Source organism: Hemiscyllium ocellatum, chromosome 21, assembly GCF_020745735.1.
Source record: "Hemiscyllium ocellatum isolate sHemOce1 chromosome 21, sHemOce1.pat.X.cur, whole genome shotgun sequence".
NCBI lineage: Eukaryota > Metazoa > Chordata > Chondrichthyes > Orectolobiformes > Hemiscylliidae > Hemiscyllium > Hemiscyllium ocellatum.
This window is the reverse complement of record NC_083421.1, coordinates 38330007-38344706: the sequence shown is the minus strand read 5'-3', so window position 1 is coordinate 38344706 and position 14700 is coordinate 38330007. Positions and strand designations below refer to the sequence as shown.

Sequence of the window (14700 nt, the reverse complement as noted above, 5' to 3'; positions counted from 1 at the left end):
CTGCACTGTTCCACAAGTTGTTATAATAGGAGGTGAGTTAATTAATCTCTCCTAGGCTGGTCATTATTCATATGAGTCATAGAGTTATAGAGATGTACAGCAAGGAAACAGACCCTTCGGTCCAACCCGTCCATGCCAACCAGATATCCCAACCCAATCTAGTCCCACCTGCCAGCACCCGGCCCATACCCATCCAAATGCCTCTTAAATGTTGCAATTGTACCAGCCTCCACCACACCTTCTGGCAGTCATTCCATACACGTACCACTGCCTGCATGAAAAAATTGCCCCTCAGATCTCTTTTATATCTTTCCCCTCTCACCCTAAACCTATGCCCTCTAGTACTGGACTCCCCACTCCAGGGAAAAGACTTTGTCTATTTATCCTAACCATGCCCCTGATAATTTTGTAAACCTCTATAAGATCACCCCTCAGTCTCCAACACTCCAGGGAAAACAGTTCCAGCCTGTTCAGCCTTTCCCTGTAGCTCAGATCCACCAACCCTGGCAACATCCTTGTAAATCTTTTCTGAACCCTTTCAAGTTTCACAACATCTTTCCGATAGGAAGGAGACCAGAATTGCACGCAATATCCAACAGTAGCCTAACCAATGTCCTGTACAGCAGCAACATGACCTCCCAACTCTTGTACTCAATATTCTGATCAATAAAGAAAAGCATACCAAATGCCTTCTTCACTATCCTATCTACCTGCAACTCCACTTTCAAGGAGCTATGAACCTGCACAATCTACTTTCATTTTTATTTAGTTCCTTTGGCTAAATTCTGCTTTCCCTTCATGTTTATCACATAGTCTATCTTCTTCCATCACAATACAGCTCCATAAATCATTGAAAACAGGTTTCAGGTCCAGTAACTCTAGGTCAGGAATCAGGTCAGCGCTCTGTGTGTGACAATGAAAACAGAAAGCACTCACTGGTCACTGGACACCTGGCACAGATGGTATTGGCTTGAGGACCTTCAAAAAAATTGGCCCTGTCCTCCTTTTCAAAGGTGCAACTCACAAGGAAATTACTTGGAATTTAAAGTAATATTCAACAAAATGCCTTTTTCACTCTTCCTCTTCTTTAAAGTTTTCCATGACAAACATTCTGTAAGTATGTAGGCACCTGGTGTAAATACAAAATAAGGGACTGTACAGTCTACCTAGAATGTGGTCTAATTAAAGGTGTTGTATTTCAAAAGAAGTAGTGAGTTTAATCTCTGTCACAGTGGATAACTGTGGACATTAATCAACTGGAAACAGCATGGATGCACGAGAAGAGTAACAGTGTCAGAGCCTTGAGCAGAGCTGTGAGATCATTTTCTTTTTTACACCTTTGGATAAAGGCAACAAAGGAGGGCCATTGGCAACGAAACCATTTACTTCTAGAAACGCAAACTGTATTTTACAATTAATTCTGCTCCAAAGTTTCCATTTTGTAATTTATCAGTTCCCACATTTAACTTTTAATGCTAGATTGTGTGTGATGTTGAGATCAGAACTGACCTCGTTTACTCTCGGTCTACACTTTCTGGTTATCAATCTTTGTTAGAAATCTGCACAATGTTAATATTGGCTACACCTTATATTCCCATCAGAGCAATCAATGATGGTATGATACCAGAATTAATTGTCCCTTTTGTCTGGTCAGGTGTTTGTTGTATAAGGGTGTAGGACTCTGAAAGAGTTAATGTTGAGGAATGTGTTAAACACCACCCAATACTACAGATTAGAACAGAAGAACAGCTTTAGTTCACAAAAGAAGTCTCTGTCGTTACTCTTAGTAACAATGTCTAACATGACAATACAACTTTGACCTTGTTACTATAATCTTGTTTAGGAAAAGATCTCTTCTCATTTGAGTACCAAATGGTTTTCCTCTACCGAACTGGAACGAGTAAGCCATGTCGATTCTTACTAGGAAATAGGATGGTAGCAGCAAATCCACAATTTCATGCCATGGTGACCAGTGGTGAGGTTTCATTTTACAACATGGAGGCAAATGATGCAGAATCTACTTAGGACAGAAAAAAACTGCTGCCACCTTTGGAGGTCTCAACATCCTTCAGGCACCTTGAAGCCTTGTTTGTGGTCAAAGTTTGTGTAAAGATTTATAGCTCAGGTGTCAATTGTCGTGGTTGTGGGTATTTTTGCCAAACTGGAAAGTTGATGTGAAAACATTTTATCCCTTGTCTAGGTGACATGTTTGGAGCTTTCTGCGAAGGGCTGCTGGACTGTGTCTTCTGGAATTTATTTGGTTCTGTTCCTGCTGCTTCCGATTACCTGTTCTGGTTGTTTGTCATAGTGGCAGGTATATTGGGTCCAGGTCAATGTGCTCATTGATACAGTCTGTGGATGAATGCCATGCTTCTGGGAATTCTCTGGCTGTCCTCTGTTTAGCTTGTCCTATGATCATTGTGTTGTCCCAGTCGAATATGTGGTCCATGTCATCTGTTTGTGCAGTTAAGCTGGAAGAGCTGAACTTTTCTGACTCCCACAGAAGGGAAACCTGCTGCAAGATTCAGCAAAGATAGAACCTACAGGTGAGGTAAAAAAACATTTCAGAGCTGGTAAGGGTTACGTAACAGCAAACATGAGTTCATAACTCCATGGAGGTGAAGGACTTGTCACACCAAGGCACTTTCAGGTTGAACTGGGTATCAGTGATCTATAAGAACAATCCCAAATTGATGTTCCGCCAAACACCACTGGAGGCTTCATGAATAAAGATGAAATCGCTAGTGGATGAAAGTAAACTTTCAAAATAAAAGGTACAGTTTTCAGGCTTGGAAAGTTAGAAGTATGCAAACTACTTACCACCTAACTAGTGGGCATCATGATCCCTGGCTATAGTGAGGAGAGTCAAAGGACACAGAAGAATTTAAAACAGGGTTGCAGATGTGGGAATGGTTGAAGCCAGAAATAAAGCATTGAAAGGGTAATTTAGAGGCCTTTAGCAAATAAGGGCTAATGGAAGAAGAAGGTTAAGAGACCAGTGAAGCTGCAGACAAGCTGAGGAAACTGTTACTTAAGCTGCAGCATGGCAGGACATATTGATTTAAACCACACACAGCAGGAATCATCTTGGAAAAAACATTAATCTATCTTATAAAGCCATTAAAGGAGCAAGAATCATTATCAACGCTGTAAGCAGCAAGTTTCAGTCAGTAAAGCCATTAAGGAAATGAGGATCATTTATTAATGCTGTGATTGGTGGGATTCATCTATAGAAACCACAAAAAGGCAGTGATTGTCCATTTACTTGCAAAAGGAGGAAGTCATCCATCTTACTTGCGGAGTGCAGGGATTCTTCATTTTGAATGCACAAGTAGAATAGTGCAACAGAAGACAGCAGCAACATTGCTATACCACAGAAGTAAGAGTCTTTCAAGCACAAAATATTGTTATCACATTAGAAAGGCATGGCATCTGAAATAATATTGCTCTGAAGATTTTGTTCCAGGGTCGGCCAAGTTAAACACAGCATTGGATATCTTGGAGAAAACAAATTTTAAAATACAAAAATTGGTACCAATCAAGATATCAATCAGCAACCAAACAAATTAATTTATTTTATATTTAATTTTGGATTATAACTGATGCCATTATAGCTTTCTAATTGTTAGAAGAAGAAATAGAAAATATGTCACAGAGTAGCAAGAAGACAAATAGCTAGCACAAGGAAGTTCATTTTATGGAAGGGCTTACAATAAAAGAAAAGCCGAAGTCATCTATAGTGCAACTAGGTAATCTAGACCTGGCTTTTTGGCAACAGAGGATATTGATGTCAATTGACGTTCACTAATTTTAGGCTTAACATGGAGATGAGTAACACTATATTATCAAATAGTGTCAATTGATTTTATAAGCAGCAGCAGTGCAATTACAGGGTCCAGAGTGATATCGGATTTGAAAAATGTGGTGCTGGAAAAACACAGCAAGTCAGGCAGCATCCAAGGAGCAGGAGAATCGATGTTTCGGGCATAAGCCCTTCTCCAGAGTGATATCTCCTAAGATTCAAGTATGCGACAAGCAACTCTGCAGAACAAGTGTCAAGTTGTGAAGGGCTTATATGTACTTCACAATCAAGAATTCTCACTTTTGAACATGAATATGCATTATTATGTGACACCTCTCCAATGGTGGAGGGAATCAAATTAGTTAAAATGAAGACAAAACAGTTAAGAACAGGACAAAGTTCATCATCTATACTTGAAATCTGCTAGAGTTGAGCAGAATCAAATAGATGTCAGGAAAAGGTAAACTCAGTGGCTAGGGATCACTCAATCTTGGCAGAAAGTCTTTTTTTGAGGTCAGTGGTGCTCATCATCCCTTCAATGCCCACGGCTATGTCTGGATCATTGCTTGTTATATGTAATAAAATGTTCAAAGTGTAGAAGCCACGGCACTATCATGAAGCAGAACAACAACAGTGCACTCTGTAACAGGGAAGATAATGGCCTAGTGGTATTATTACTAGACTATTTATCCAGAAACTCAGCTAATATTCTGAGGATCCATGGTCAAATCCTGCCATGGTAGAATTTCAATTCAATAAAGAACTTGGATTTGAGGATCTAGTGATGACCATTGTTGATTGTTCAGGAAAAATACAGCTGGTTCACAAATGTCCTTTGGTGAAGAAAACTGCCATCCTTGTCTGGCCTAGATGTGACTCCAGACCTCCAGCAATGTGATTGACTTTTAACTGCCCTCTGGTCAATTAGAGCTGGGCAATAAATGCTGGCCTAATCAGAAAAACCCACATCCCGTGAGTGAATTTAAAAAAATAGACATTGTTACAAACCCATGTTTGTACGAAGTTACAAATGGATAGTTGAGTCTGAGAGACAACAATGCATCATGAATCAATTCAGTAACTTTCAAAAATCATCCTTCACCAATATGTGAGCCATGCCCCCTTTCGATGTATCAATGCATTCCTGGCATCAAGTTGCTTAACAATGATATTCTTACCAGCCACTCAGCTATGTTTGTGTTAGTGTAAATATTTATCTTATCCCTACTTTCAAATACTTACTTAAAACAGGACCTGTTTACTAAAGTATCATGTCATACTTTTGTAAAGTTCCATTAATTTTGTGTTCATTTTTCATCATTTTCAGTATTCAAGGATTGTTGAAATGGTTCATCCTTAGTTGCCCTGAAAAGATGGTAGTAAATCATCTTCCAGGACCAGTGCAATGCATACAATGAATGTACTTACCTAGCACTGTTAAGCAGAGAGTTGCAGGATTCATGACAAAAGTAAATTAGTTAAATTCCATTTCGATATTTTAGTCAGAATAGCTGGTTGTTTTAGGCAGGTAGGCTTTGAAATGTAAGAAAACGTTAATCTGAAATGAATGAGTAATTAATTTGTTAAATTAATATGGAACTACAGAATTCATAAATAATGAATGAATAGTCTTACCTTTTCATTATCCTCCCAATTAGTAAGAAAAATCAATTATCTCTTCCAAATTTATTATGCAGATCAATAGCAGACCAAATAGCGAATCACTTCGTTAGCTGCACAATATCATTAACTCAAAGTAAACATGGTCCTCATCCAAGCACAGAATTGTAATGGGGCAAGTAATTTTCCATTTATTCTCATTGCACAAAAATCTAGATCCTGTATAAATAATGCAGGTTTTAACCTGTTTATGTGCAATTCTTTTGCCTAAGGCATTATTTTAAATTTATGAACAACTTTGTCTTAATAACAGAAATGTCAGATATTTGCATTGGCTATGAATAGTGATTTCATCACAGTATCAATTCTTCAATTACAGGTGGGATAATTTTAAGCATTTTTGCTTTGTTATCATACCTTGATGTCTATGATGTGTGTCTGTGTGTTTTGATGAGTGTGTGTGTGTGTGTGTGTGTGTGTGTGTTCGTGATGGATAGATAAAAAATCTACTTATAACACTTAATGGCAAACTACACCATGTAACAAGTGGACTTGATTAGAAATGGCAGAATGTGAGATTTGAGCCAAAACATTTGATTGTACTACCATGGGAACTGACACGATAGAAGCTGGAAATTCCAAAATGTATGCAACACCAGGAACCCCCACACTCATCACTGGTGCTATTTAAAAGGCCAGTTACCCTTACATACAGGGAGTCTGTTTTGATTTGCATTTGCTTTTATAACATATCATAGAATTCCTGCAATACTGAAAGAGGCCATTCAGCCCACTGAGTCTGCAATGACCCTACAAAGAGCATCTCAACCAGACTACACCTTCAGTCTATCCCTGTAACCCCACATTTAGCACAGGTAACCCACCTCATCTGCACATCTAGCATTGCCAATTCACCTAACCTGTACATCCAGACTGGACTTTAAGGAGGAAACTGGAGCACCCAGAGGGAATCCATGCAGACAGGAAGAGAATGTGCAGATTGCACACAGACAGTTGCTGAGGGTGGAACTGAACCCAGGTCCCTGGCGCTGCGAGGCAGCAGTGCAAACCATTTGTGCCAACTGCACATATAGGAGTCCTGGGAGGAAGTTCTTGGAGGCATTGTGATGAGTTGTTGAATTTGGAAGGGAGTGCCGTTACATCATGACAGGCTAAACAGAGGTTCTTGCCAGATGTGACAAGAGCCTGCTCCATTATCTCCCGACACTGCACTGCTGTTCCCCATGATGTATGATATGACAGGATTGTGGAGCAGAGGTTGCAGAGAGGGCAAGCTGTGCACAGAAAGATGAAGAGACAGGCTTTTCGTGGCAGCTGCACCAACCTTTTGAAGAACTTGTCTCCGACCTTCAGTTCAATCAGGAGCAATGTCTGGAAATGTATCATTCAACAAGAAGCTGGTTACTGATTTCTGCCACCTTTTCAACAGAACTCAGTGCCAAGCAAGAGGGTGAAGGCTATTCTGCCATTGTTACCATTGTCCACTGCTTCAACAGCAGCAGATCATTACCACATTTTTGGAAAGTTTCAGTCAAATCCTTTTGGAGAACAGTTTTGCAGGATTTGATAAGGGCCTTTCTCTCTCTCTATCACCATAAGTTCAACAGAAGTTAATATTGTAAATTCTGCAAGAAAATTCTCTGCATTAGTTGCTTCTAGCAACATCAATGAAGCACTCGAGGATATTTTACCGTTTTGTCAGAAGAGGAAATCTTCCACAGTTTCCACAGCTCAACCAACACAGCATGGAGGCGGGCTATCTTTCACTGTTGTGACAATATTTCTCTCCAATGGAATCAATGGCACAAGATTGATTTGCATTCAACCCTGACAGATATCTTGAAATCCAACACTCTCATTGTGCTAAACATTAAAATAATGAGATTGAAAACAGAAGCTTGCATATTTTTGGGCCATTTATCTCCCATCCCGGAGGCTTCCTGCCTCATTCTTCATTCCTACCCGAAACGTCGATTTTCCTGCTCCTTGGATGCTGCCTGACCTACTGTGCTTTTCTCGTACCACTCTCATCTTGACTCTGATCTCCAGCATCTGCAGTACCCACTTTTGCTTAAGTCTGATTAGTTCACATGCTCAATCTGCTATCAATAAATCAGTTTTTAAAAAATATCTGCATAATCAGAGTGGTAAGAAAAAATATAGACATGCATCTCTATAGATTACCTTATCTGGGACACTCCACTATTTAATCTGGGGAATAAAATTACATAGAATAAGCTGCCATGAGGCAATAGAGATTGAGTGTGAAATGACACAATACTCAGCACCTGTTACATTGATGACAACAATGTTCCAGTATGGTCAAAGTTAAAAATCAGCCTACACCAGGTTATGACTCTATGACTCTAAGATACCTGTTGGACTTTAACCTGGTTTTGGGTGATTTTTAACTTTGTCCACCCCAGTCCATCACCGGCACCTCCACATCAAGGCTTCCAGTGTGGTGCCAGGTTGGAAGGGGCTTCACTATTATGTTACATTTTCCTCGCAGTCTCAGTGTTGATACCTTAAGATAAGCACTGCACATGTATGAGCCTTAGTTGCTAGCAGAGAATTGCATGGGGTTCATTTTGACTTTGACTGATGGTGGTAGGTGCAATCTGATGGCTCATTCACCCATTAAAAATCCCTCTCAGCTTTGATCTGTGTTGACTTTGGTGGAAATCAAAATCAGAAGCCTTGTCTACCGGAAAGCTGAATTGATATTGTACACTTTACACTTATTAACCAGAGTCGAAACTAGCCTGAGTGTGGGTAACACACTGCATAGAAATTAGATCATGCCACATCCATTTTTCAAGTATGGAAGTGTCCAGTGGCAGGTAACATTGGCATGCCTCTACTTTGTTCAAAATATCCTGTCACCTTATTTGTTTACTAAATGCCCAGAGCATGTACCAGAACTATACAAAGGCATAACTGTAGCTAATTCAGGGTGTAGTGTTGGTTGCGGGACCCCTTTGGGAAATTGGTCTGCCTCATCATTTGCTTTGTCACATGTTAAACTTACCAGATACTTAAACTTAGCAAGTGCATCAAGGAGCTCTTCAGATGGCTCTTTCAGTGGATTGGTGATAAACATTGTCGGATGCCACTTTTGTGAAGTGCTTTGACTCATTTTATGACATTTTATTTGCTATGTCAATGAACACTCTTGTCTCTGTGTCTATTAGGTAGAATCACTTAAAATACTTTATTTTTCTAAAAACAAACTGTTCTGTTTTTTTTAGCAGTTTTTCACTTTTTTATTTTTCTTTACCAAATGCATTAACTCTGAAAATCAGTTTTGAAATTTGACAAATGTCATGTGACAATAAAATGCACTGGTTCCTGAGCCACCCTCAAATAAAGGCAGTTCTATAATCCATCTCTGTCTCTGACAGGTGCACATAGAGAGATGCTAAGTGGGTGTGTGCCTCTTAGTATGACGGAGAAGGGAAAATGAGGTAATAGGTTCATTTGTGCCCTACCTTCACCTTTGAAATATTTTTGAAGCAAACCACAATCCACCAAATAGCTGTAATGAATGGCATTTTCTACCTCATTATGAACCTATAAGACAGTCCTCTATGTTGTGGATAACACAAAGATATTGAATATGCAGTATTTCATGGTCCTGTTGAATGCTTGAGTTGAGATTAATTTGTGCTTTGAGTGCTGTGCAATAGGTTGGTGTTTGCAATAAAAGTAATTGCTTCTTACCAATTACTGGTTATATGAATATAGTTTAATCCCACTTCATAGCATCTTGCTTACTTAGCAGTGCTTCTTCATTTTGTCTGTCATAGAGTAATACAGATGCATAGCACAGAAACAGATCCTTTGGTCCAACTCATCCATGCTGACCAGATATCCTAACCTAATGTAGTCCCATTTGCCTGCACATGGCCCTTATCCCTCTAAACCCTTGCTATTCATATAGCCATCCAGATGCCTTTTAAATGCTGTAATTTTACCAGCCTCAACCGCTTCCTCTGGTAGCTCATTCCATACATGCACCACCCTTTGCATGAAGAAGATGCCCCTTAGTCCATATTAAATCATTCCCCTCTCTTGCTAACCTTATGCCCTCTATTTCTGAACTCCCCTAACCCAGGGAAAAGACTTTGTCTATCCATGTCCCTCATGATTTTATAAACTTTGATGAGGTCGCCCCTCAGCCTCTGACACTTCAGGGAAAACAGCCACAGTTTATTCAGCCTCTTGCCGTAGCTCAAATCCTCCAACCCTGGCAAAATCCTTGTAAATCTTTTCTGAACCCTTTCAAGTTTCATAACATCATTCCTTTAAGAGGGAGACCAAATTTGCACACAATATTCCAAAGATGGCCTCACCAATTTCCTGTACAGCTGCAACATGGCCTCCCAACTCCTATACTCAATGCTCTGACCAATAAAGTTAAAAATCACACAACACCAAGATATAGTCCAACAGGTTTATTTGGAAGCACTAGCTTTTGGAGCGTTGCCCTTTCATCAGGTGGTTGTGGAGTAAGAGATACTGGTGTTGTATGATTTTTAACTTTGTACATCCCAGTCCAACACCGGCACCTCCAAATCCTGACGAATAAAGGAAAGCATACTAAATGCCTACTTCACTATCCTATCTACCTGAGACTCCACTTTCAAAAAACAATGAACCAGCACTTCTCAGGACCTTACAATTAAGTGTAAAAGTCCTGCCCTGATTTCCCTTTCCAAAATGCAGCACCTCTTATTTATCTAAATTGAACTCCATCTGCCACTCCTTGGCCCATAAGCTCATCTGATCAAGATCCTGTTGTTCTGAAGTAACCTTCTTTGCTGTCCAAGGTAAAAACAATGACTGCGGATTCTGGATTAGTGGTGCTGGAAGAGCACAGCAGTTCAGGCAGCATCCAAGGTGCAGCGAAATCGACGTTTCGGGCAAAAGCCCTTTGTCATCTGCAAGCTTACTAACTGTACCTCCTGTGTTCACATCCAAGTCATTTATGTAAATGACAAAAAACAGTGGACACAGTCCTCACACCTTATTAACACAGCCATCTGTTATCAGGCTTAAAATGGTTGTGCATCAAAAAGAGTCCATGACATGCTTTGGATTTCCACAAAGGATACTGTAGTGATTGAAACCAGGTGGCTCTCATTGACGATGAGATCCTTGACTGGAATTATTAACCTGGACTAATCAAGGAGCCCTGGTTGACAGATATAACCAGGAGATTCGGCAGGTCTCCTCAATCTAGAGACTGACTTTGAGCTGACTGGTCAGAGCCCAAATCAATAAAGGGTGACTCGGCAATGGAATACCGGTCTCTGTGCAGTTATTTCAGATACTATTGGAAGAGTAAGTGTCATTCAGTTTTTCATGAATTGCCTCTTTGTGCCTCAATTCCTTCTCTAAGGAAGTAAATAAATAAAACATCAGAAAGTCATTATAACCAGGTAATAAATTTATAATCTTATGGCGGACATGGATTGAGCTATCATAAACTATCTTTGAAGAGGTACAGATGAGATTAAGTATCAGTGATTTTTATTCTTGAATTAAATTGACTCTTTTCTCTGCTTGAACATAGCCTACATTTTACAAAGCATTGGCGGGGTCACAGGTCATGCTGAGCAGTTTAGTGAACCAGGCACGTGCCATGCTGGATGAACAGGCCCGGCATCTACTTAACGAACATGAACGGACAACTATGGCCTATTATCTTGATGAATACAAGGAAAACAATATAACTGTTCAGGCCTTGGTTATGGCTCTCTTCGAACTCCTAAACACACATGCAAAGGTACGTTACTAAATGCTGTTCATACTGGGACGTTCTAGCAAGCACATTGACAAACAGAATCGGTGTTTGTTCAGTCACTGCTTCTTAAAATTACTGCTTCAGCAAAAACCCATCATACAGATTGAAGGCAGAAAACTGTCCATTTGGAGACTTACATGAGTTAACAACATTGCCTTAATTTGTATCATTAGAAAACGTGTGAATTCCAATTTGTTTAAATAACAACAATATAGACAAGTAAAATGAGCAAATAAGTTGTAATTAAAATGAAGTCACCTGCTATTTGCTTGACAAATTCTAATATTATGGCTAAAGGCAAAATACCATGGATGCTGGACATCTGACAGAGAATGCTGAAGAAACTCAGCAGGTTTGGTAACATCTAGCGAGAGAGAAACAGAGCTAACGTTTCAATTCGAGTATGACTTTTTAGCTCTGAAGAATTTATATCAGACTCAAAATGTTAACTGAGTTCTTCCAGCATTCTATGTATTCATTTTAAATGTTGAGCACACATACTTGCAAATTCATTAAAGTTTTGGCAGGATCTCTAGAACGTACAACTCCTATTAACAGCAGGATTACACGTGCCTCTTCAGTTGATTCTTCTGGGAACTACTTTTACTTGCAGAAAAGCCAGTTCTGCATCAAACAAATTCATGCATTAGTTGGTCATGAAAAAGGAGCCTGGGTTGAGCTTCTGTTATCTCCATCTTTGTGAAAATATATGCAGAAAATAATATAGTTCACATTTTATTCTGACAACTGTAAGAAATTCTTTGGAGTAGATAGCAAGATAAAAGAAAAACATGGGACGGCTGCACTCTCAGTACATTCGTGAAAGGACACAGCAGCTGAACAACAAACTAAAACATCCCTTTAAAGAGTTACCTTCACAGAGACAGAACTATCAACTTGAATTTTTATAAACTGATGCCAAATAAAGTAACGTCATATTTCAAGGATTGTCAGAGGGCAGATAATACATGTCCCAAATTATGTCCTTGTCTTGCTTTTCTTCACATTTTGAACGTTCAATGGTCTGTCAGTAACTACCTAGGAGGAGGAATCAGCATACCAGAAGTGTTACTGTGCAGAATTGTTTTGATGGTGTTTGTTCTGTGATGGTGGATTCTTGTTTGAAATTCAAATCAAAACAGACATGAGTATGCTATTCTGGAACATAAAATAAGGGCTGGAAAAAACTCATTTGTCATCAGTCAGCATTAAATTCTAGTGCATATGAATCTAAACCCAACCACTCCTGGTCAACTCAGCTTGCTTTGTATTTCCTACTTGACATCAGTTCGAGGAGATAATCCATCACCTCACAACACCCAAGGTAGGGTGGGGCAATGCAGAGTGGCTGGCATTTGCCATCTTCCCAGAATACGTTTGAACAAATAGGTCATTTCGCAAAATTCTCCTGGCGGCACACAGCAGACGGGAAAAGGGCTGCAACCCTGGTATTTGTGCAAACAGCCATGGAGTTCCACAAAATAACTCCTCAATTGAATGCATTTCCATTGAATATACTTCTGGCTTAACTAAATCAGCTCCACTGCAAAATGTTAGTTAGAGAAAGGAGTTATAACTCATCTCTAATTTATAATTTCATCTTCTGATGAACCACAGCAGCACGGCAGCATTATGAAATTATTCCTTGTCTGTAAATCAAGACAGGTTGAGTGTGTTGGCTGAGACATGATAGATGCTGTATTATGTGGCTGAATGTGAAGGTGTAGACTTCAATGTGAAAAACAGAAAGGCAGAATAGTATCAATGCTTACATATTAGGAAATGTGGATGTACAAAGTGATCTAGGTATCCTTGCACACCAATAAAAAAAAGCAATCAGGCAATTGCACCAAGCAGTTAGAACATAGAACATAGAACAATACAGCATAGAACAAGCCCTTAGGCCCTCGATGTTGCGCCAGTTTGTGAACTAATCTAAGCCCATCCCTTACAGTATCCCATAATCATCCATGTGCTTATCCAAGGATTGTTTGAGTGCAGGAGTAGAGATGACTTATACAACACCTTGGTGAGACTGCATCTGGAATAGTTCTGTGTACCATTTTGGTCTCCCTACCTAAGAGACAATATACTTGCCATTGAGGGATGGGGATGGCAGACTATTGCATGAGGAGAGTTTGATTTGACTAGGTGTGCATCCACTAGAATTTATGTGGGTGAGAGGGGATCTGATTGAAATATATAAAATTCTAACAGAGCGAGACATTCTAGATGCAGTGAGGACATTTCCTTTGATTGGAGAGTCTAGGATGAGGGTCACAACTTCAGGATACAGGTTAGACTATTTCTTTACTTAGTGTCACCAACCTGTGGAATTCACTCCCAGATAAGACAGTAGAGAGGCCAGATCACTACATATATTTAAGGAAGTGGTTTTGTTTTTAGATCTTAAAGGCACCAAGTGGTATCGAGATAAAGTGGGAAGGTAACATCGAAGTAGATGATCATTATTGAAGACTGGAGTAGATTCGAATGGCTGAATGGCCTATTCCCGCTCCTGCTTTTTATGTTTCTATGATTACACCAAATAGAACATTTCCTAAATGCAGTTCCACCAGCAGAGCTGTTCCCCACCTGGAGCTATAGGTTGGGAATTTATATGCCTACCCCTCACTGTTTTTTCACCCCTTATAAATAGGAAGGGAACAGAGGGATACAGACCACTGAGAGTCAAAAGGTTTATTGTTTAGAAAGGCATTGTGAATCAGTGCAGTCTGTGAGCTGCAGGGCCTTTCCTTTGATGTACGATCCTTTGTTCTTTAACCTTGGCAGTAGGATGTTCAGTGAGACTTAACACCAGAATTTTCCAAAGTAAACTACAGTAGGTTGTGGAAATCTGAAACAAAGGCAGATAATGCTGGAAAACACTGTGCAGGCTTGAGAAACATCTGTGAAGATGGAATCAGAGATAACCTTTCAGGTTCGATGACTTTTCATCAAAACGTATCCATTTTTGACAGAGGCAGATAATCAACCTGAAACGCTGACTGTTGTCTCTTTCTCCACTGTAGTGACCCACTCTGATGAGTGTTAGAATCCCTACATTCAGTCTATCTACTCCACCAACCCTCCAAACAGCATCCCACCCAGACCAGCCACTCCACCCTATCCTATAACCCTACATTGCCTATGGTTAACTCACCTCACCTGCACGTTCCCGGACACTTAGGGTAATTTGGCATGGCCAATCCACCTAACCTGCAAACCTTTGGACAGTGGGAGGAAACCAGAGCACCTAGAGGAAACCCATGCGGAAATGTGTACAATGTACAAACTCTGCACAGACAGTTGCCCAATGGTGGAATCAAACCTGGCTCCCGGGTGCTGTGAGGCAGCAGTGATAACCACTGAGCAACCATGCCACCCATGTGTGCCAATGTTTGCATGGATGGCTTCATCTTCATTATTGACATTGTCATCTTTGAAG

General features: G+C 40.0%; 1 protein-coding gene across 1 annotated transcript in view; it reads left to right on the top strand.

The window, feature by feature from the left end:
* whrna (whirlin a) overlaps positions 1-14700 on the top strand; it is a 214773-nt gene that overhangs the window by 138076 nt on the left and 61997 nt on the right. The window contains exons 8-9 of the mRNA XM_060841026.1: positions 6686-6712; positions 11022-11234. Coding sequence (XP_060697009.1) covers positions 6686-6712; positions 11022-11234 — 240 coding nt within the window. The remainder of the gene's footprint in view (positions 1-6685; positions 6713-11021; positions 11235-14700) is intronic.